This window comes from Chironomus tepperi, unplaced genomic scaffold, assembly GCF_022539635.2.
Source record: "Chironomus tepperi strain 1889 unplaced genomic scaffold, CSIRO-AGI_Ctep_v1 contig_7, whole genome shotgun sequence".
Lineage (NCBI taxonomy): Eukaryota > Metazoa > Arthropoda > Insecta > Diptera > Chironomidae > Chironomus > Chironomus tepperi.
The window spans coordinates 980049-1003804 of NW_027226129.1; the positions used below are offsets into that span (position 1 = coordinate 980049).

At 35.4% G+C, this 23756-nt stretch overlaps 1 protein-coding gene across 4 annotated transcripts in view; it reads left to right on the top strand.

Annotated features, from left to right (window-relative positions):
* The window catches only part of Ca-alpha1D (Ca[2+]-channel protein alpha[[1]] subunit D), a 104505-nt gene that overhangs the window by 17903 nt on the left and 62846 nt on the right, over positions 1 to 23756 (top strand). The window contains exons 1-10 of one of the 4 annotated variants that reach the window (XM_070652468.1): positions 2017 to 2142; positions 3001 to 3349; positions 12481 to 13258; positions 14356 to 14922; positions 16016 to 16425; positions 16482 to 16707; positions 17626 to 17845; positions 18247 to 18560; positions 19295 to 19374; positions 20941 to 21079. In XM_070652468.1, coding sequence (XP_070508569.1) covers positions 3325 to 3349; positions 12481 to 13258; positions 14356 to 14922; positions 16016 to 16425; positions 16482 to 16707; positions 17626 to 17845; positions 18247 to 18560; positions 19295 to 19374; positions 20941 to 21079 — 2759 coding nt within the window. In that variant the 5' untranslated portion in view covers positions 2017 to 2142; positions 3001 to 3324. Of the gene's footprint in view, positions 1 to 2016; positions 2143 to 3000; positions 3350 to 12480; positions 13259 to 14355; positions 14923 to 16015; positions 16426 to 16481; positions 16708 to 17625; positions 17846 to 18246; positions 18561 to 19294; positions 19375 to 20940; positions 21080 to 23756 lie in introns of those variants that run through there. The other 3 variants (XM_070652461.1, XM_070652481.1, XM_070652474.1) reach the window with 3 other exon arrangements.

A 23756-nucleotide genomic window follows, 5' to 3' on the forward strand; every position in this document is an offset into this window, starting at 1 on the left:
GTCAAAAAATTCGAATATTTCGAACTCAACTTTTAAAATAAAAATTTACGTTACGAGGAAAAAGTAACGGTCAAAAAAAATTTGAATTTTGAAAAAATTTAACGGACACTTTTATGTCAATTTCTGCTATTTTTCCGTCAACTTTAGCAATTTTCATCCGAATTCTCCAAATTCCAATTCCATCACACTTCCCCCACCCAAAAAAACTAAAAGTTTCCCCAAAAATTAGTCATCTAAAGCTTACAACTCCCAAAACTATCATTTCCATGCTATGTCCACACATGCAGCATAAAGGACTAACTTTATATCCATACACAATTATAAAAAAAAACTTTAAATCTATGACATAACATCCACACTCAATAACAATAATAAGTCAACAGCAAGCCAGAGACACTTTACACATCATTGTGTATAGGAACGAATGGAAGTAAAATTTTTTATTCATCTTATGAGTTTTTACAGTTCTGAGTGGCAGGCTTAAAAGGAAGGAAGGAAAGAAAATGAGACTTAAAGTTTGTCATTTGTGAATGTTGATGAAGTGTGAAGGAAGCGCGAATTTTTAATGAATGGAAATTGTTAAAAATTAATTAAGAAGCTTTTTGGATATGATGAATGGATGTGTTGCAGGGAAGGGAATAAGTAGGGGTGGGGTAGAGTGTCTGCTATACGACCCTAATGACTAAGGCTGCTCAAAATCTCGGTCTAGACAAATTCCCAAAGCCTGGACTGAGACCGAGACGGAAACTCTCCGGGAAGTCTACCCCGGACGTCTTCCCAGAAGACTATCCGGGAAGTCACAGTCTCGACATCGGCAACTCTCACTCACGACTCAGATTAAATCCCAGGCAAAGTCTGGTCAGATTTGGTAGCTTTTTTTGGGAGTTTTTAGTCCAAGACTCCATTTTGGAGAGAATATTCAGGAATCTGCACAAAAATGGAGTCGGACTACGTTGAATTCGGACCTAAGACTTCAATTGGACTCCGAGACTATTTGAGTACGGGATTGGTATATCACACTGTCATAAAAGGCTCTCTATGTCGGGTCCAAGACCCGGACTACTTAAAATAGTCAAGTAATTTTTCCTGAAAACTTCGGAAACTTCAAACATTACTTGCCAATGACTATTCGGCTAGGTCTCGACATCGGGAACCCTTAATGGCGAGGTGTTATAACTAGTCGGTACTACCGGTAACTGTGCACCAATGGGTGGGTGAACCAAGCTAGTTTTGGTCTTCAAACAGTGTCCTGAGCTAGTCTAGGTATTCAAAAAGTGTCCAAACAGTGTCATTGGTACAACATTAGTGTAGTAAATTAATAAATCGGTCAAATGATAGTCATATCCATATTTAACCCTAAAATATCCTAAATTCCGTCTCTTAAGTTCAGAATCCCCCTAAATTTTGCTATCCCGGATCAGTTCATGAGCGGAGGCTGCTTCCATTTGGTATTAGTAAAAAAAGATTTACCGGAGCCTTAAAAGCTCCATGTCAGATCCTTCTTCACATGTGTTGCTCGGGGTTAAATTGAGAAATTTTCACTCAAAACTCATCAAAGCCAATCGAAACAGCTTTCACAATTTAACCGCAGAACCGTCTTTAAATTACATAACATCCACAAAGACAAACCCTCAGCACAAAAAAGTCTAAAAAAGACCCAACAAACAATTCCGAGTCATCATCACACAGAACAACTAGAAGAAGAAAATTAAAAAATAAAAAAAAAAGTTGTGAAAAAATTTTTCTTTATCGCCTGACTTGTTGTTGTTGCTTACTGCTGCCTTGCCTCCCTCAAGGACAGCAACGTTGAGTGAATAACAAAAAAAAGTCAGGTCTTTTACAACTTTTTCTTCCTTATCATCCATAGAGATTGTGCAGTTCCCGATCCAATTATGAAGTGTCCACTTGGCATCTTCACATCACATCCATCCAGTTCCATTATTATTATTATTACAACTGTGTTAAATGCAATGGATATGAATTGAAAAGAAAATAAAAAAATCATGTCATGATAAAAAAGAGGAAGACAGTCACAGCACATAAACATAGAGTAGTGAATATAGATTAAGAAGATGATATAAAGGCACAAAAAGAAGTCACAGCGTAATAATCATAAAATAATATAAATAAAATAGATATTAGGTGGGTGCATTCAATTCTGGATTGTATTTTATCTTCTAACAGCTTGTTATATTAGTCTTGGTTATTCTAAGCTATTCCTATTCTTAAAATCAGTGTTCTAAGTTAGTCTTGTTCTTCAATTCGGTGTTCTAAGTTAGTCTTGTTCTTCAAATCAGTGTTCTAAGTTAGTCTTGTTCTTCAAATTGTGTTCTAAGTTAGTCCTGTTCTTCAAATTGTGTTCTAAGTTAGTCCTGTTCTTCAATTCAGTGTTCTAAGTTAGTCTTGTTCTTCAATTCAGTGTTCTAAGTTAGTCTTGTTCTTCAAATTGTGTTCTAAGTTAGTCCTGTTCTTCAATTCAGTGTTCTAAGTTAGTCTTGTTCTTCAAATTGTGTTCTAAGTTAGTCTTGTTCTTCAAATTGGTGTTCTAAGTTAGTCTTGTTCTTCAAATTGTGTTCTAAGTTAGTCTTGTTCTTCAAATTGTGTTCTAAGTTAGTCTTGTTCTAAAATCAGTGTTCTATGTTATTCCTGTTCTAAAATCAGTGTTCTAAGTTAGTCCTGGTATTCTAACTGTGTTCTAAAGTAGTTTTTGCTTTCTATTCGTTGTTCTAAGCTAATTTTGCTCATTAAACAGTGTCAAACTCCCCAGATAACCCCAAAAATCCACAATAAACCAAAGAACACGATCGAAAGTCATTGAATCTTACCAAACAACCTCCATCTTTTAACCTTCCATTATTCTCGCTTGTCTTTCTCTTAAAAACACCCTTAAGTGCTTGTCTCATCTCATTACTAATAAATTAAAGCTCATAAAATACAATAAAAAAGAATCTTCAGAATTGAGTGCATCCACCTAACAATCCATACATACATAAAAAATAGTAGAGTAGAGCTACGTGCTGCTCGCGACCGAGCGTGAGTCAAAACCATCCCAAAAGTACTGAAAATATAATAAAAAAAATTGTTGTTTTTGTTGTTATTGTTGTGAAATATAAAAAAAGTTTAACTTAGTGACTGACTGACTGACTGACTGTGAGAGTCCGTGAGAGTAAAAAAAGACAGCAAAGTTGTGCACATGTGTATGTGAAAAAATTATTTTGTTGTTGTTGTGAGAAAAACAAAGCAAAATCGAGGAAAAATTTTAATAAGGACGGGAAAATACAGCGCGGACAATACAACAGTCACGAGGGTACCGACTCAATTAATATGGATAAAGACTTTACTAAAAATGGTAAACGAAATAGAACAAAAAAAAAAGTTTTTTTTTACTTCTTTTTTTTTGGATCGGAAAAGTTTTTTTTTATCTTTTTTTGTTCTTTGTTTTTGATTTGAAAAAAGGTGGAAAAATTTCTTTTGTTTTTATGGTGAATTTTATCGGGAAAAATTGTGGGAAAAATAGAAGATTTCTTTCTTTTTTGTTGAGGTTTTGGTATTGTTTTGGAGACAATTTAAAGAATTTTTAAGTTAATTAAAATAGTTTAATATTTTTTTAATAAATAAATTTCTTGAATTTTCAAATATTTCAATTTTTACATATATCTAGAATTTCTTCAATTTATTTTAAAAGTTTTTACAATTTTAAGAATTTTCAAACTGTTTTGAAATTTTGAATTTTCTCTTAATCCGAACAATAGTCCAATCAGTAATCCGAATGAGAAGAATCCGAACTATAATTCGAACAATAATCCAAACTGCAATCCTAATGACAGTCCAAACATGATTATGAAATACTGTCTTAACTGTTGAATGACAGTCCGAATTTTAATCCGAACCACAGTCCGAATTTTAATCCGAACCTTAGTCCAAATTTTAATCCGAACTACAGTCCGAATTGAAATCCAAATGACAATACAAAATTTAATCCGAACAAAAGTTTGAATAGTAATCCGAACAGTAATCCGAATGTCAGTCCGAACTGTAATCCGATCAACAAATTCGAACTGTAATCCGATCGATTGTCCGAACTGTAATTTGAACGACAGTACAAACTATTATCCGAACGACAGTCTGAAGTGTAATCCGAATGACAGATCGAACGGCAATCCGAACGACAATCCGAAATATAATCCGATCAGTAAAAAAATCCAAAATACAAACAACTCGTCAACATGCTTAACCTTAAAAAAATTCACAATTTATTCACGATATCCATACAAATTACATTACAAATTTGCTATTGAACTTGAAATCATTAAGCATGTCAATGTCAACAACAACAACAAAAACAGTAAAAAGATGCTGTAAATCGTTATAATCCATCATAATCAATCACAGAATCTCGATTACATCTTCACAATGTTAACCAGATGCAGAAAAATTTTGTTCCTTTTTTTTAAATTTGAAGCTTTTATTGACGAAACTCGATTAATGTTTTGAAAAATTTGTGTGCTTTTTATTTTTTTTTTTTTGGGTAGTTTAATTGAGATTTATTAGAATATTTATGGCTAGAATTTGTCATGATTGAGCGATGTTGTGTCTAAAAACCAACAATGATGTGGAATATGTTGATGGAATTTCGAAGAATTTTTCAAATTCGTATCTTTATTTAAAAAACGGATTAGTGTTCGGATTGGCGTTCGGATAACCGTTCGGATTAATGATCGGATTAATGGTCGGATTAATGATCGGATTATTGTTCGGATTATCGTTTGAATTACTGATTTGAATTGAATTCTAAAATATCTTTTGCAATCAAAATAGACCAATAAGGGCATTCTTGGTGTTGTCAGAGAATCAACATCAATATTGACTTGGCGAAACTGTCTCTGACTTCATTTCAGTCACAGATCTGTCTAATAACATCCAAAATTGCTCATTTCCAACCAAAAAAAGCATGAATTTGCATGTTAAATCCACAAAAAAAAACAACAGAAATCCTCAATATGATACTTAAATGCACAGCCTTAAGGCAAGACAACTAACAGATCCAAAAAGAATTTTTTCAATTTTCCATCCACAACAAACAAACATACAATCGTGTATGCCTTAAAGCTCTAAACGACCCTAAAAATCCACCAAATTATTTCACAGCCAAAATAAAGGCTTCGACTAGCTTTTTGAGACCCAAAAAAGGCAGCAGTTCCAGCAATAACAATTCCCATTTCAGCCTTTAAAGCTTCATTTCCATTTCCATTTCCATTTTTTTCTCTATTTTTTGTCATTAAGTTCCATTCGTGATTCCCTTCAGGGGTAATTAAAGACAAGCTTGCCTTGTTGTTGTTGCTTTATGGCACAAAAAGCAGAGGAAATTGAAAAAATGCTTACGGTTATGTGATGTTATGGCTTATTGTGAGGAATTTTCTACTAAAAATAAAGGAATTTTATGGAATAAAGATTGGATTTTGAGATGAAAATTGGTTTCGATTCAGTGAACAATTTTTGAGGAATTTGTATGTGTAGAAAGTGGAGGAAATGGGAGGTTGTGGAAGGAAGTTGGTGATGAACAATAGAGGAATGAGTCGAAAATTAGTTGAAATTTTTGATATTAAAATTTGATGGATTTTTAAAACGGAATGGAACTGAGAATGAGATCTAGAAGATGCCCAATGTCATGGCTTTGTCTCATTAATTGCTTCCGTTTTGTAACTGGGTGCGATCCTAAGACTCAGCTCCATCTTGTTATTCGATACCACTTTGTGGCTTTATTTTGTTTTTTGAATCGATTCTGCAATGTGATTCAGTTCTGTCTTGAACCTTAATATAAATTGTAAATTCAAGCCTCAATCCGAACCAAAATCCGAACTCTAATCCGAATATTAATTCGAACGTAGTTTGAACCGTAATCCGAACAGTGGATAGCTACCTATAATCCAAACAGTAATCCGAATCATAATCCGAACTATAGTTCGGACCGTGAACAATAATCCAAATCTGAAGTTTGAATTTGAAATCTGAACAATTTCCGAGTAAAAGTTCGAAAAGAGGTCCAAAATACAGTTCGGATTACGTAGTTCAAACTATAATCCAATCCAAAGTTGGTAGGACTTTTGGGAGTCCGGACTCTTGTCAATTCTAAATTGGAGACTTGCCAACTCTGATCTAAGAAATCCGAACTACTGTTCGGATTATGGTTTCCAGATTGGTATCAAATAGACTCAATTTTGTCTTTAGCTTTAATTCCATATTGTGGCTCAGTTCTGTTTTATTACTCATTTCTGTCTTGTCACTTTGTTCCATCAGGTAACTCTCTAGTTAGCATCTAGATGTATCCTTAATTCCCTGATAATCTCCATAATTCAAAGCGTCACATCAGAATCCAATCCCAATTTTCAATTTCTAAAATGGAATCAATTTTTTCAATTTTTCTTCACAAAATTCTCAAAAAAAACTCATCAAAAAATGTCTAATTTGAGTCAACAAAAGCTCCATTCTCATCAGAAATCCATTAAAAAATTCCCAATCAAAACTACCTTATCATTAACAAAACTTCATAAGCTCACACAATCCAGGATCAATATCACTAAAAATCCATCAATATTCAGCCTTACTTAACAAAAGGACCCCATTTTGTGGGTCAAAAAAAAGAGATGAAAAATTTGTGAAAAATTTCACTGAAAAGCTCAGGAAAAAAGGATGGAAAAATAAGGAACAAAGCAGCTATGCTGAATATGAAGCTACTGCAAACTTTCTTATCATTTACTTCACATTAAAAATTTATACAAAAAAAATGGAAGGCATTCTTCAGGTTGTTGATTATGATGACGACACGTGTAATTTACTTCCTTTTTTGTGCTGCTTATTGTGGATGTAAACTCTCTCTCGTGTGTGCCTATCTATAAGGAATTGAATGAATGAATGGAGAATTGTGCCTTGATATTGTGAAGCTGGGATGGGATTGAAATTGAGGATATAAAATGTGTAATCTAAGCAGTGCTTTATAGTCAAGTAGAAGGTGGAGCTTTAGAGGCAGTTGAGGTTAAGGCGACGCTTCATATATTAATTATCATATTAAAAGCATTGCTTCAAAATTCAAAATTTTAACCATTGCTTTAGAATTCACACTTTAAAGCATCGCTTTATAAATCAAAATTTGAAGCATTGTTTTATAATCCAAATTTCAAAGCATAGCTTTAGAATTAAAGCATTGCTTTAGAATTAAAGCATCACTTTATAATTAAAGCATCACTTTAAAATCAAGTTTGTCTTCAAAATTCAAGTTTTTTTTTCCTTCAACACAACTTCCAACCGTTCTCTGTTTCACCATGCACACCATCCACATCCACCACTATCATCATCATCATCATCATCATCATCATTAATATTGCATAGAATCAATAAAAATAAAGCAAAGCCTCGAAAGTGATATCAAGGCAAAAAAAGGCAAAAAATCTGTTCCAGTTTAGTAAATGATAATTCTGAGTAATACAGATTCAGCATGCTTTTTGGGACAATTGCCAAGGCATAGATTCCTAATATGCCATTGCCAAAAGAACTAAGACTTTCCATTATTTCCTATCATTTCCCAATAATCTCATCAATCGAATCCTTTTTTGTGTGCTTTGTGCCTTGCCTGCCTGCAAATAAAGACAAAGACCAGCCGAAAAAGATTAAGATAATAAAGATCGGAACTGCTTGGTTCCAACAACAACAACAACAACAACAAATCCAATTAAATTATATGAAAATTCTTCAGACATTTATTTGTGAGGCGACGCTTCATAGATCATAAAAGCGCACAAAAAATCGTTAAAAAAATTCCGTTATTAGGAGACATTAAGCCGCGTGCATGCACACACACATGTGTGCGGAGTTTACATTCCATTTGAGAGTAAAAAAAGAAAATTGGAAAATGGGAAATGAATTTTTCACAAGGAAAAGCTTCAAAAGGCTTTTCATTCGGTTAATGTCTTCAGGCATTAAGGCTAAAGAGTTTCGAGATGCGATGGAAATAAGGAATAAAAGATGGGGTGACTTTAATGATTGTTTGAAGATAATTAGAGTGGGGGAAGCTGAGGGGGAGGGGATGAAATTGCTTATTTTAAGGATGATGGAATGAAGTGTTAAATTGCCAATAATTTTAAGGAGGGATCGTTGGAAATTTATTGCTTGATTTTACAGAATTGAGATATACTTGAATTAGAAGCGTTGCTGTGAATTTTTATACTGAAATATAACCTCAAATTTGATTTAAAATCACCGCTTCAAGTCAATTTATAAAGCTATGATTCTAAATTAACCATAAAGTGATGCTTTATATCATTATTGCGACAATTTAAAACATAAGCTTTATTTAAAAAAAGGAAAAGCAAATAAATTCTAAAGCGACGCTTCAAAATAAAATTTAAAACGACGCTTCAAAACTAAATTCTAAAACTATGATTTAAAATTGAATTTTTAAAGTGACGATTTAAATTCTTTAGAAATATTGATGCCATAAGTATCTTCAACTACCTTTCAATTCCTCCTTATTACAGTCACAAAACATTAACTTAATTAACTTCCACAATTTAAATTCCCCACTTTTAAGCTCACAAAGTCTTTTTAAAATACTTCCAAAAATGTAAAATTTTCCACAATTTATTCAGTATCGTTCAAGACTTGCTGCATCATTCCCAATGTTCTACTTGAAGAAAATTGCAGAAAAAGAAGGAAAATTTGTGTATTAAAAATTTATTTTCATTATGTTGTGCATAAAAAATTGGAACTGCTGCGTCGTTTTGATTTGATTTCATCAATTTTTATTCATTTGGTGACTTACATGCTTGAGTAGGGAGTGTGGGTGAGCTGACTGTCGTGGATATGGATGGTCTGGAGATGGCTGTACACTTTGTGGGTCTAGTAAGCACTCGTAGGCCACCTTGGTGTCCTTAATCTGGCAATTTTTGGGAATTTAGTACTTATTATTCAGCATAGCTTGTTGGACTGCTCCAGGGGGGCTCTGGGTTGCTTGTCAGGGCTAACCCAATCCTTATCCACAAAATAGACATTAATCTTCAATTTTCTAGGCTTTTTCGAGACCAAAACCCCAAAATCCCCCTCAAAACCCCCAAAATCCCTCTCAAAACCCAAATGCGCCTTAACCAACATTCCTCCAAAAATTTCCTTACTTGACGTTCCTCCACATTCTTATCAGCCACAAGCCATAAAAATGAAATTCCAAAGCACACAAAAAAAACTTCATTTTCATTCCCAAAATTTGTCATTAATTTAACAACTTTTCAACTTCCGCATTCCAAAATCGATGCGACATCAGTGCCTTCATAATAATGATTTTTTGTCGAGTGTAAGAGAGATTCAGCACAACAGCCGGACATGTCATTTTCCATCAGAAAGTCATCGACCAAATTGAGTTAACATGAATGTAACATAAAAAAAGGAAGAAAGTTCTGAATTTTGTGGATTTGTGCGGATGTGATGTCCATTGTGACCGACAAAGACCGATGAAGACCGAAGATGACCGACAAAGACCGAAAATGACCGAAGATGACCGACAAAGACCGACAAATACCGAATATGACCGACAAAGACCGACGAAGACCGAAGATGACCGAAGAAGACCGAAGAAGGCCGAATAAGGCCGACGAGGACCGACAAATACCGAATATGACCGACAAAGACCGACGAAGACCGAAGATGACCGAAGAAGACCGACAAAGACCGACAAAGACCGAAGATGACCGACAAAGACCGACGAAGACCGAAGATGACCGAAGAAGACCGAAGATGACCGATGAAGACCGATGAAGACCGACAAAGACCGACGAAGACCGACGAAGACCGACGAAGACCGACGAAGACCGAAGATGACCGAAAAAGACCTACAAAGACCGACGAAGACCGAAGATGACCGACAAAGACCGACGAAGACCGAAGATGACCGACTAAGACCGAAGATAACCGACGAAGACCGAAGATGACCGACAAAGACCGACGAAGACCGAAGATGACCGAAGATGACCGACAAAGACCGACGAAGACCGGAGATGACCGACAACGACCGACAAAGACCGAAGATGACCGAAGAAGACCGACAAAGACCGACAAAGACCGACAAAGACCGACAAAGACCGAAAAAGACCGACGAAGACCGAAGATGACCGAAGAAGACCGACAAAGACCGAAGATGACCGAAGAAGACCGACAAAGACCGACAAAGACCGACAAAGACCGACAAAGACCGACAAAGACCGAAAAAGACCGAAAATGACCGACAATGACCGATGAAGACCGACAAAGACCAAAAAGGAACGAAAAAGTTCGAAGACCCAAAACTAATCAGCCATCATACCCACTCAATCTCCTCCCAAATTATGAGCATGCAATTTACATTCAACATAATAAGGACATAATAAAAAAAAATTCCAATCATTGACAGAAACTTAATGACAATTTTTGCACTGAACTGGAAAGGAAAAAGTTTCGACAGTTTTCAAATTGATGTCCGAGGTTTTTTTTGTGTTGTGTCATGTCATACTTGTGCTGTACAACAGGATTCATTTTTTATGTATTTTTGATAAAAAAATATGTGGACAAAATTATGGAAGCGAGTAAGGAATGTCTTGGGGGAATTGAGGGGATGTAAGCGCATTTTTTGGAGGTTGTTGGTGATGTTGAGACATTGATGGTTATTTGTAGGACTGTGTTGGTATTCTGCGAGGTACAAGGAATAGAATATGGTTGGAGATACAGCTTTAAGTGGACATGAATCTGGATTAAAACCGAATTTCATGGACTTTGACATAAAACCTTAGCCATGCTGACTTGGATGTGGATTTTTGGTATTTTTCATGCCGTGTGCCTTTCTGGTGTCCTTACTGACTTCATTAGCTAGTCATGCAGCTCATTTGTGATCCGTGACTTCCCTCAGACGTCCCCTAAAGCTGACTCAATCATTGCCTTCTATTTGCCAACTTCCAATACCAAATCCAACACTATATCCATCAACAGCTTCCTGCTAAATGTCTTATGGTTATCCTCAACCTCTTTTAGCACCTTCTGGATATGATTCAGTCAACTTGCAAGCCACACTTCAATCTTGACATTTTAAAAAAGACGTTCCAAAAATCCAGGCTGAGAAACTCTGCGTTAGTTCCGCGGTTTTTCATATTAATACCACCTAGTTTCTCAGCCTGGCCAAAAATTGATGCATAGTCATCTTTTGTGCTATTAAAAAATCCATCCGTCATCTGTTTTGTTCACTGTCTGTAATTTAAAGAGGCACAAAAATAACTTTTTTTTATGTCTTCTTTTTTCATTGTAAGCCTATTACAGGATTCATGTGCTGTTGTTGTTGCATTGTAAATTGTTAGTTCTGTTGATGCTGTTTAAGATCATTTAAAGGAAGAAAATTTGAGGAAATTTTTTTAGGGGATTTATTGGAAATGGAACTGGAAGTGAATTTTTGTGTATTTTTAACAAACTTGCAGGTCTGCAGCCTTTTGATGGTTGCGTATCTAAAATGTATGCCTTTGGTTTTTGACCGTAATTTGTAAATTAATCTTCCCAACGGCGTATTCAGGGGTCAAGGGGCTTCGGAACATTTTTTTGTAATCCTGGCTACTCGCTTTGGTTTCCTCAAAGTCCTTGAACCTGACATACCATACCACATATGTGTCTAGTGTGGATTTAGTATGACCCAATCCCTTCTTTGTCCAAATTTAGGTGTAATTTGACCTGATGACAGTCTTATGGTTACTAATTTGTCAGGTATAGGAGGAATAGCCACCTGCACTTTGGGATATATTTTACCAATATTCTGGATAGTTGTTTAAGTCTAGATAATGTCAATATTAGGGCAAATGCTATGAATATATAGCTCTAAGTCATGATATTCATAAGCAGGGATTGAAGTCGGTTGACATTTTGTTTAGAGTCGGTTGGTATTTCCATATGAAATTTGAGTTGACTTCGAGCATTGTCCATAATTGAATAATTGTCTGTGGATATGAATCAAACTAAAAATGCTCATAGTTACCATTGATTTCTCCAAAAAATCATCATTTGTTGATAATTTGACCAATTTTTCAATTAAACGTCAGTGTTGAGAAACCTGTGTGTCGCGGTACATCAAAAAAATCATTAAAAATTCCTCGAACCGTACGCCATATACGGTTACAGTCAAATCTCACCACAAAGATGTCCCACGTCACACAGGTTGCCCACCACTGCCACACATTAATCCATAAAAACATCCAAATCCCCAACTAGTTAATTACTCAAAATATCAAGCCTTAATCAAGCCTCATTGCTGGATATGGTTCACATTAATTACATTAAATTGTCATTAAATTTATTGATTATTTTACACATTATGAAGTATATCCAAAAAATGTCGTGCAGAACTAATCAATTCCAATTTTTTTATTTCTATTTCCATTGCCATTGCCGATTCAACCCTAAAAATTTGGACATAAAACCCACCAGGGGACCATCAACAAACATTTTACGACCAACAGCCATCATTGGCGCCAAACGACATTACAGCCACAACAACAACAACAACTGAACATTTAAAATCAATCGAGGAATCAAGTCCAATAGCTGGTGCTGTACGTACATCCACCGTACCATTAACACGACATCATAATCATAAACGATCAATATTCTTCCGACGTCGTCGTCCATCATTAACGGATGTATGGCAAAAGACATTATCAGCAACAATGACAACAGCAGTCGCAACAAATGCAAGTGGTGGTGTCATATATCCAACACAACCGTCACAACCACAACCACAATTTAGTACGGATGATGCACAAACGACAATTAATGCAAATGGTGCACCGGGATCGACAACAGGTGGACCAAATGCAGCTGGTGCTGCACCGGCGGCACCACCAAAACGACCTGTAAGGAGGGGTGGGAAACCACAACCGGATCGGCCTGTACGGGCTCTATTTTGTTTGTCACTTAAGAATCCTATACGGAAGTTGTGCATTGATATTGTCGAATGGAAGCCATTCGATTATTTAATTTTATTGACTATATTTGCCAATTGTATTGCCTTAGCTGTCTTTACACCTTATCCAAATAATGATTCAAATTTAACAAATAGCTATTTGGAGAGAATTGAGAGCATTTTTTTGGTCATATTTACGGCTGAATGTGTTATGAAAATTATTGCATATGGACTGGTGATGCATCAGGGCGCATATTTGAGAAATGGATGGAATTTACTTGATTTTAGTATTGTTGTGATAGGGTGAGTATTGGGTGGGGGGTGTAGGGTGGGGTATGCGGAGTGACTTTAAGATTTTAACTGAATTCTGGCGCCAAAATTGAGTCAACTTTGAGTGTTGGCGCCAAAAAAGCTCAACTTGAAATTTTGGCGCCAAAATTAGGTCAACTTGAAGCTCAATTTGGAGTTTTAGCGCTAAATTTGGGTCAATTTAGAGTTTTGACTCCAAAATTTGCTCAACTTGGAACTTTGGAGCCAAAAAAATTAGCTCAACTTGGAGTTCTGTCGCCAAAAAAAGGTCAACTTGGAATTTTGGCGCCAAAAAAGCACAATTTTAAATTTTTGCACCAAAAAAATTAAATTTTAAAATTTTGGCGCCAACGTATGAATTTTGAAGCTCAATTTTGGCGCCAAATTATGAATTTTTAAAGCTTCATTTTGCATTTAGGCGCCAAAATTTGCTCAACTTGGAGCTTTGGCGGTAAAAAAGGTTAACTTGGAATTTTGGCGCTTAATTCAAAACATTTTGAAGCTTCATGTTACATTTTTGCGCCAGAAAGCTTGATTTAGAATTTTGGTGCCAAATTTGGAATTTTTAAAGCTTCTATTGACATTTTGGCGCCAAATTTGGTCAACTTAAAGTTTTGGTGCTAAAAAAGTTCAATTTGAAATTTTGGCGCCAAGTTATAAATTTTTATGCTCAATTTTGGCGCCAAATTATAAATTTTGAAGAGCAATTTTGGCGTCAAATTTAGAATTTCCGAAGCTTCATTTTACATTTTGGCGCCAAAATAAGTTTGATTTAGAATTTTGGCACCAAAAAAGCTCAATCTGGAATTTTAGCGCCAAATTTAGAATTTCTAAAACTCAATTTTGGCGCCAAATTACCCATTCTAAAGCTCCACGTGGTATTTTGGCGCCAAATTTCGCATTTTGGCGCAAAATTAGAAAATTGTAAGCTCAAATTTTGGTCCATTTTAGGAATTTTAAAGCTTAATTAGGAGCCAAATTAAAATTTTTGGCGCCAAATCTGAAATTTTAAAGCTCAATTTAGCATTTTGGCGCCAAAACTAACCTCAAATTTGAATAATATCCTTAATACAATTTATATCTACTTCCAGTATGATATCAGTAGTGCTATCAAGTATCCTGGGTAATTTTGATGTGAAAGCGCTACGTGCCTTTCGTGTATTACGTCCATTACGTCTTGTATCTGGCGTACCATCACTTCAGGTCGTTTTAAATTCAATATTGCGCGCAATGGTGCCTTTACTTCATATTGCATTACTTGTACTGTTTGTTATCATAATTTATGCAATAATTGGATTAGAATTATTCTCGGGTAAATTACATCGGACGTGCTTTCAAAATGGAACAAATTTAATGATGGATGATCCAAATCCATGTGGTGAGGATGGATTTGATTGTGGTACATTAGATCCAGTTGATGGTAATCCAATGGTATGCAGTTTATATTGGGATGGACCAAATAAAGGAATAACAAATTTTGATAATTTTGGATTGGCAATGTTGACTGTCTTCCAATGTGTTACACTTGAGGGATGGACTGATATGCTTTATCATATACAGGATGCTATGGGTAATAGCTGGCAATGGATATACTTCATTTCTATGGTTATACTTGGTGCATTTTTCGTCATGAACTTGATTCTTGGTGTTCTTTCCGGGTAAGTCCTAGTCATGTGCCTGGTCATGCCATGCATCCCGAGGTGTGCCTAGTCATGCATCCTAAGGTGTGCCTAGCCATGCATCCTAAGGTGTGTCTAGCCATGCATCCTATGGTGTGCCTAGTCATGCATCCTAAGGTGTGTCTAGCCATGCATCCTATGGTGTGCCTAGCCATGCATCCTATGGTGTGCCTAGTCAAGCCTAGCCATGCATCCTATGGTGTGCCTAGTCATGCCTAGCCATGCATCCTATGGTGTGCCTAGCCATGCATCCTATGGTGTGCCTTGTCATGCCTAGCTATGCATCCTATGGTGTGCCTAGTCAAGCCTAGCCATGCATCCTATGGTGTGCCTAGCCATGCATCCTATGGTGTGCCTAGTCAAGCCTAGCCATGCATCCTATGGTGTGCCTAGTCATGCCTAGCCATGCATCCTATGGTGTGCCTAGCCATGCATCCTATGGTGTGCCTTGTCATGCCTAGCTATGCATCCTATGGTGTGCCTAGTCAAGCCTAGCCATGCATCCTATGGTGTGCCTAGCCATGCATCCTATGGTGTGCCTAGTCATGCCTAGCCATGCATCCTATGGTGTGCCTTGTCATGCCAAGCCATGCATCCTATGGTGTGCCTAGTCAAGCCTAGCCATGCATCCTATGGTGTGCCTAGTCATGCCTAGCCATGCATCCTATGGTGTGCCTAGTCATGCATCCAATGGTGTGCCTAGTCATGCATCCTATAGTGTGCCTAGTCATGCATCCTATGGTGTGCCTAGTCATGCATCCAATGGTGTGCCTAGTCATGCATCCTATGGTGTGCCTAGTCAAGCCTAGCCATGCATCCTATGGTGTGCCTAGTCATGCCTAGCCATGCATCCTATGGTGTGCCTAGTCATGCATCCAATGGTGTGCCTAGTCATGCATCCTATGGTGTGCCTAGTCATGCATCCTATGGTGTGCCTAGTCATGCATCCTATGGTGTGCCAAGTCATGCATCCTATGGTGTGCTTAGTCATGCCTAGCCATGCATCCTAAGGTGTGCCTAGTCATGCAGTCAACCTAACCTCAAAATTCTAAAAAAATTTCAAATTTTCCAGTGAATTTTCCAAAGAAAGAACAAAAGCCAAAAATCGCGGTGACTTCCAAAAGCTTCGCGAGAAGCAACAAATCGAGGAGGACTTACGCGGCTATCTCGACTGGATAACACAAGCCGAGGACATTGAGCCCGAAAATGAGAGCAGTACAATGCAGGATGGCAAGGGTAAAATAACAAATGACATGGATTCGACCGATCAGCTGGGCGATGAGAGTGAAATGGTCCAAGAGTCGTGGTTCTCGAGGAAAAAGAAGGACATGGACAGGATAAACAGAAGAATGAGACGAGGATGTCGTCGGGCTGTTAAGTCGCAGGCATTTTATTGGCTGATTATTGTTCTTGTGTTCCTGAATACATGCGTATTAGCTACCGAGTTCTATCAGCAGCCAGAGTGGCTTGATCACTTTCAAGGTAAGGCATTGCTTAGTTCCATTTTTGAGGTCTAATTTGAGTCTAAATCCTTCCAGAAATAACAAATCGAATATTTGTCGCACTCTTTACACTCGAGATGTTGGTCAAAATGTACAGTTTAGGATTTCAGGGTTACTTTGTATCATTATTCAATCGATTTGACTGTTTTGTTGTCATCGGTAGTATAGCTGAAATGGTTTTAACAAATACGGAAGTTATGCCACCGCTTGGTGTATCTGTGTTGCGTTGTGTTCGTCTACTGAGAGTTTTTAAGGTTACAAAGTGAGTATAAGGAAGGATTCTTTGAAGTTTAGCGATGTCTAGTGCAATGTTGTTCATTCTGTGTGGTGTGGTAGACTTGGTCTAGTTCAGTGGTGGCTAACCTTTTGGCAATCAAAAATTTTTCAAAATACTATGGACGACATGTCACATGTCACACGATACATACCACATGTTACAAGTTATATGTTACATGCTACATGTCATATTCTACATCTTGTATGTTACATGTCACACTCTGCATGCTACATACCACATTCTACATGCTACATGATACATGTCACATTCTACATGCTAGTTGTCACGTTCTACATGCTACATGTCACATGCAACATGTCAATTTTACATGCGACATGCCTCATTCAACAAGTTGTATCCTACATGCTACATGTCACTCTCTAAATGCTTCATGTTACATGCTACGTGTCGCATGCAACGTGTCACATTCTACATGCTACGTGTCGCATGCAACATGTCACATTCTACATGCAACATGCCGTATGTCACAATCTATATGCAACATGTTACATTCAATATGCCACATGTTACATGCTAAATGCAGCATATAACATGCTACATTTCATATGCTACATATTACATGCCACATGTTTCATGTTAAATGCCACTTGTCACATACCAAATGTCACATGTTACATGCTACAAGTCACAAGCTACATATCACATTGGCACATGCTATATATCACAGGCTCACAAGCCACATTTTGCATCCTTTATGCCGCATTAGGCACGTTACATGTCACATACAACATGTTACATACACCAAATGTCAGATTGACCACCACTGGTGAACTCAGTCATTTTGAGGTTGATTCTTAGTCCTAGACTAAGGACCAGCCCCAATACCTCCTTACAATCAACTATCTAACCTCTAATTCCATCTTCATCTTCATCTATCCACAGGTACTGGCGTTCACTATCGAATCTCGTCGCATCACTTTTAAATTCAATTCAGTCAATTTTCTCGCTGTTGTTACTTTTGTTCTTGTTTATTGTGATTTTTTCACTACTCGGAATGCAAGTATTTGGCGGAAAGTTTGGTAATGTTAAGAAAATCAGCACCGAGGATAAGCCACGATCAAATTTTGATAGCTTTTGGCAGAGCCTGCTGACTGTGTTTCAGGTGAGTTTGGGGGGTTTTGGGGTTTTTGAAGGGGATTGTTGGGTACTGAGCCATATGTTAACCTCAGGTACCCTAGGGACCAAAGTTCGGATTGGAGTTCGGATTGGAGTTTGGATTATAGTTCAGACTGGAGTTCGGACTGGAGTTCGAACTGAAGATCGGACTGGGGTTCGGACTGGAGGTCGGATTGAAGTTCGGATTAAAGTTCAGACTGGAGTTCGGACTGGAGTTCGGATTATAGTTCAGACTGGAGTTCGGACTGAAGATCGGATTAGAGTTCGGACTGGAGGTCGGACTGGAGTTCAAACTGATCCTCAAATCAGTCCCTATACAGCTCCACATCCCCCAAAAATACCCAAAAAATTCAAATTCTAACCTCAAATTTCATCCTATTTCTACAGATCCTAACCGGTGAGGATTGGAATGCAGTCATGTACGACGGTATCGAGGCCTACGGCGGTGTTAAGTCATTCGGTATCCTAGCCTGCATCTACTTCATTATCCTCTTCATATGCGGTAACTATATCCTGTTAAATGTTTTCTTGGCTATCGCTGTCGATAATTTGGCTGATGCTGATTCGTTAACGAATGTCGAGAAGGAGGAGGAAGAGGAGGGTGCGGAAGAAGAGGGCGAGAAAAAGTCACATAGTCCAACGCCAATTGATAATGATATGGAATTGGATGAGGATATGGAAGGTGAACGTGATGGAGATATGTAAGTGATGTTGCTTTGTAGGCAGAGTTGGAAGGAGGTTTGGTGGAGGCTGGAGTCAAAATTCCCTGAACTGGTGTTCGGACTAGAGTTCGGACTAAAGTTCGGATTGGAGTTCGGATTAGAGTTCGGACTGGAGTTCGGATTGAAGTTCGGACTGGACTTTGGACTGGACTTCCAACTAGAGTTCGAATTGGAGTTCGGACTAGAGTTCGGACTGGAGTTCAGACTAGAAATCGGGTTAGAGTCCGGACTAGAGTTCGGATTAGAGTTCAGACTAGAGTTCGAACTAAAGTTCGGACTGGAGTTCGGACTAGAGTTCAAACTAAAGTTCGGACTAGAGTTCAGACTGGAGTCCGGACTGGAGTTCAGACTAGAAATCGGGTTAGAGTCCGGACTAGAGTTCGGATTAGAGTTCAGACTAGAGTTCGAACTAAAGTTCGGACTGGAGTTCGGACTAGAGTTCAAACTAAAGTTCGGACTAGAGTTCAGACTGGAGTCCGGACTGGAGTTCAGACTAGAAATCGGGTTAGAGTCCGGACTAGAGTTCGGATTAGAGTTCAGACTAGAGTTCGAACTAAAGTTCGGATTGGAGTTCGGACTAGAGTTCAAACTAAAGTTCGGACTAGAGTTCAGACTGGAGTTCGGACTAGTAGATCCTCATCCACATTGGAGTCCTTCCAACTTTGCTATCAAAATTCTTATTGGAAATCTTGACATTGTGGATTAATCGACAGGTACGATCGAGATGAGGAGACGGAATCAGAAACGAAAATTCGAATGCCGCAGGATGGATATGAGAATATGGAAAGTGCAGGTAAGGTTCAGTTCCTCAAATATTTGCATATTTTCATGATATAAAGTCATCTGCATTTAAAAGTTAATACACAAATTTCAAATTTAGAGGTTAGGTAAAAAAAACTTTAGTTTGTAGCCATCACTAAACTTAACGATTTTGTGATGTACTTGAATTGTCCTTCTTGAGTTTTTCTTGACTTTTTTTTTTTTTGATTATTACTTGACTTGACGGTGTTTAGAATTTCAATTTAGAATAGAACATTTAGTGGAATTAGTTTTGAGTTTTTGATTTTTGATGGAATTTTGAGGAATAAGATTTGAGGTTAATTGGAAATTTATATTTAATTTTAATATTTGAGTATTTTTAAAAATTTTTGAAATTTGAAATTTTAAAAATTTAAAATTTTTAGAATTTTTTTGAAAAAAAAATTGTTAAAATTGAGTTTGTTTAAAAAAAAATTAATTTTAAATTTTTTTAATTTTTTAAATTTTAATTTTTAATTTGAAATTTTAAATATTTTTTAAATTTTTTAATTTTTTCAAAATTGAAATTTTAAAATTATTAAAAATTCAATCTTTAAAAAAATTTAAAATTCAAATCTTTTTAAATTTTAAATTTTAAATTATTGTATATTTGAATTTCTCATTTTTTTTAAACAAAATTGAATTTTTATTATTTTTTTTTTAATTTAGTTTAATATCTTTTAACAATTGAAATTTTAAATTGTCTTAAAATTATGAAATTTAGGTTTTCTAAATTAGATTTTTGGAAAATTAAAACTTTTACAATTTTCAACTTTGAATATTTTTGAATTTCTAATTTTCTGAATAATTTAATTATTATTAATTTTAAATTTCTGAAACTTTCTGAAAATGTTTAAATTTTTATATATTGAAATTTGATAAAAATTTAAACTTTTAAAAAAAATTAAATTTAAAAAGTTTCAATTTTTTCTAAAAAATTCTTTGTAAATTATATTTTTCAATTTTTTTTATATATTATAACACTTTTCAATTTTTTGTTAAAATTTAAATTTTTTTTTTAAATTTTAATTTTTTTTTCAATTTTTAAATGTTTTTTAAACTTTTTTTTTAATTTGATTTAAATTTGATTTTTAATTTTAATTTTTTTTAAATATTTTCATGTTTTTAAAAATTTTAAAATTTTAAAATTTTTTTTAATTTTAATTTTTTTTTAAATTTCGAGGTCTCCTTAAATTTTAAAAAAAAATTGTTAAATTAAATTTCAATTTTTTTTCAATTTTTAAAAAATTATAAATTGAAAATTCAATTTAAAAAAAATCAAAAATTATCAAAAAATTCAAAAAATAACCTCAATCTTATTTGTCACCATAAAAACTCCTTTAAAATTTTTGCATGAAAAACTCAAAATAATTTGCCAAAAACAAAAAATCAAACAAGACCCCCAAAAAATAAGAATAATTTTTGATTTATATCCACTGCACTGGACATAAAAAAAAAGAATATTTTAATAATTCACATTTGCATCACTTAACCTAAAATACCAAAATAATAATAAAATTAAAAATTATAAAAAATCACACAAAAAAATCCCAAAAAAAAGACGAGGATGAGGACGACGACGATGATAAAATGGAACCAATAACTGCACGTCCGCGTCGAATGTCGGAAATAAGTGTTAAAAAAAGCAAGAAGCCAATACCAAAAGGAAGTGCTTTTTTCATTTTCTCGCACACAAACAGGTAAATTTATTGTGTGACTGCCTATTTTGTACTTACTTTAGACTCGACTTGACTTCACACTCAAAACACACACAAAATTATTTATTGTTGTTGTTGCTATTGCGTGAACGGATGTTCCTTAATTTATTTCTATTTATTGATGTTCAACGTGCTTCAAATCAGAGTTGGAAAACAGGTGCCTGTGACAGGCAAAAACCTTACAAATTCTTGACAATTTATATGGTTTTTCCTACAAAACCATACAAATTATCAATATATTGTACGGTTTTGAAGAGTTTTGTAGGATTTTGTAGGAAAAAAACCATACAAATTATCAAGAATTTGTATGGTTTTTTGCCTGTCACAGACACCTGTTTTGCAACTTTGCTTCAAAACACCCTCCATGACCCGGGCAACCTACTGAATGTTTATGATATCATGTATGATGGGACAGAAGTGGAACTAAACACATACATATGGTTATAATATGTTCATTAAAGGCAAAAAGGCCGCCAATGGCTAATCTCAAAGCCAAAGTCTCGATCATGTGAACCCTTAGGGAAGGAATAGGTTGAAAGGATTTGACTCAAGCATCATGAAGAGGAAGGGGGAAAAGGGACGTCTTGAATAATCCAGAAAAGTTTTGACATATTGACACCATTGAACTCATTTTGGGCCCACGATTGCCTATTTGAAGGCGCTTGGTTTTTAAGCTTAATTTTAAATCACTTTTGGTGTACTTTTTTATTATATAATGTAAAGCTTTAGCAAAGGCTGCTTATTGATAGAAGCTTAAACAAGATATGTTAAACATTCTGTGTTGCCTGGGTCTGTTGGTTTAAGGTTATTATAATTTTATATGTTTTTTTTTTTTTTTTTTGCTTTGCGTTTAACTGAAGAGTTTGAATTGGATGGAAATTGTGTATGGTTTAGTCAAATTTAAGGCTTAAATTCATATATGCTTAAATTATTGCTGATTATTTTATTAAATGTGATTGGATTTTAAATTTTTTTTAAAAAAATGTGCTTATGCTTATGATTTTTGCTTTGAATTAATGTTTTTCAATCTCGGAATTAAATTTTACTGAATTCCATGATTGATCAAAGTCAAACTTGAAAATCTTATTTAAATTCATCAAATTTAGTTCAATTAAAATGTGAATATTGTACTTAAAATATATGAAAATTCATAGAAAATCAAAATTGCCACCGAAAATGTTATGCTTTTAACCTGAGTAGCATAAATATCATAAGTTTACTTACTTCGCTGACCATCTTGATCAATTGTTATTCATGACCTTCATTTGAAACCCTTTCCAATAGGGTTACGTAATTTACAATCGTTCCTTTAAATTGGTTATAAATTTGGCTTTATTTCTAGCCACTGATTGTCAAAAAAGCTATTAAGAATTCATGTAAGGGTTTTCCAAAGTCTCGGTTTTAATGAATTCTTAGATTGAGATTGAGACCGAGACAGAAAGCCCTTACCAAGACCACAAGGCAGAGCTCAAAGTCGACTCGAATTACTCGACTCCATACAAAATTCGAGTTGATTTCGAGCAATGCTTGGAAGTATTGGTTTTGGCAATGCTGAGAAACTCCGCGGTATTTCATATAAATTCCGCCTATACCGCCTAGTTTATCAGCCTGGGGTTTTGGTCTAGAAAACTCTTAGTACTGCCCAAGATCAAGATGTTCCTATATTGCCTCAATCTTTATTACTAGAATTAGTAGGTTCTTGCAAAATGATGTGGAATCGATTAACTGTCGTTTGATTATGGATCCTAATGGAATTAGCTGGAATTAGTCAACCTTATGCATAGTAATAAACTTGACATATCCATGTCTGTTCCATTTGAATTCCGATCATTTTTTGACAATTTGCATCAATTCCACTCCTTATATCAAGCCCCAATACCAAAATAGCCTCACAAACCGATGGTTGAATAATCAGACGGTCAAAAATTCAAATTTTTTTTGACCGTTACTTTTAATTTTTTTTTCGTAACGTAAATTTTTATTTTAAAATAAGTTGAGTTCGAAATGTTCGACAATCTAACGTCGAAAAACTCGAATTTGAGACAACCACACTCTGGTCATAATCACCAAAATACATCCAGACATCAACCACGCCAGCCAACATACCTCATGCTACTCGGGTTAAAGCTGATAATTAATGACAGTCATTAATTAAATTAAATAGAAGCTAAATTAGTTCCATTTAGTCATTCCATTGCTCTCCTTCCTTCCCCCATTAAGTAGTCAATTAGTAAAGCAGCTCAATCATTTGTAGTCAACATCAACTAGATCGTAGTTCCATCATCAACTCTTTTTAGTTCGTCCATATCCAAAAAAAAAAAATTGTTGTTGTTGTTAAATTTTGTAATTCCAGACGATGGAGATATTGACGATTTAGTATGTGATGATGATGATGATCAAGCAACAGCACGTCCACGACGAATGTCTGAAGTTAATGTCGTCAATAAAGTTATTCCAATTCCGCCAGCATCGTCGTTTTTTGTCTTCTCACAGACCAACAGGTTTTTAAGTTTTTTTCAAACTTTTTTTTTCACTTTTTTTTTTTGAAATTTTTAAAAAAAAAATTTTTTTTAATTTTAAAAAATCCACAAAAAAATTTCATTTTTTTTTTAATTTTAAAAATCACAAAAAATTTCACTTTTTTTCACTTTTTTTTCAC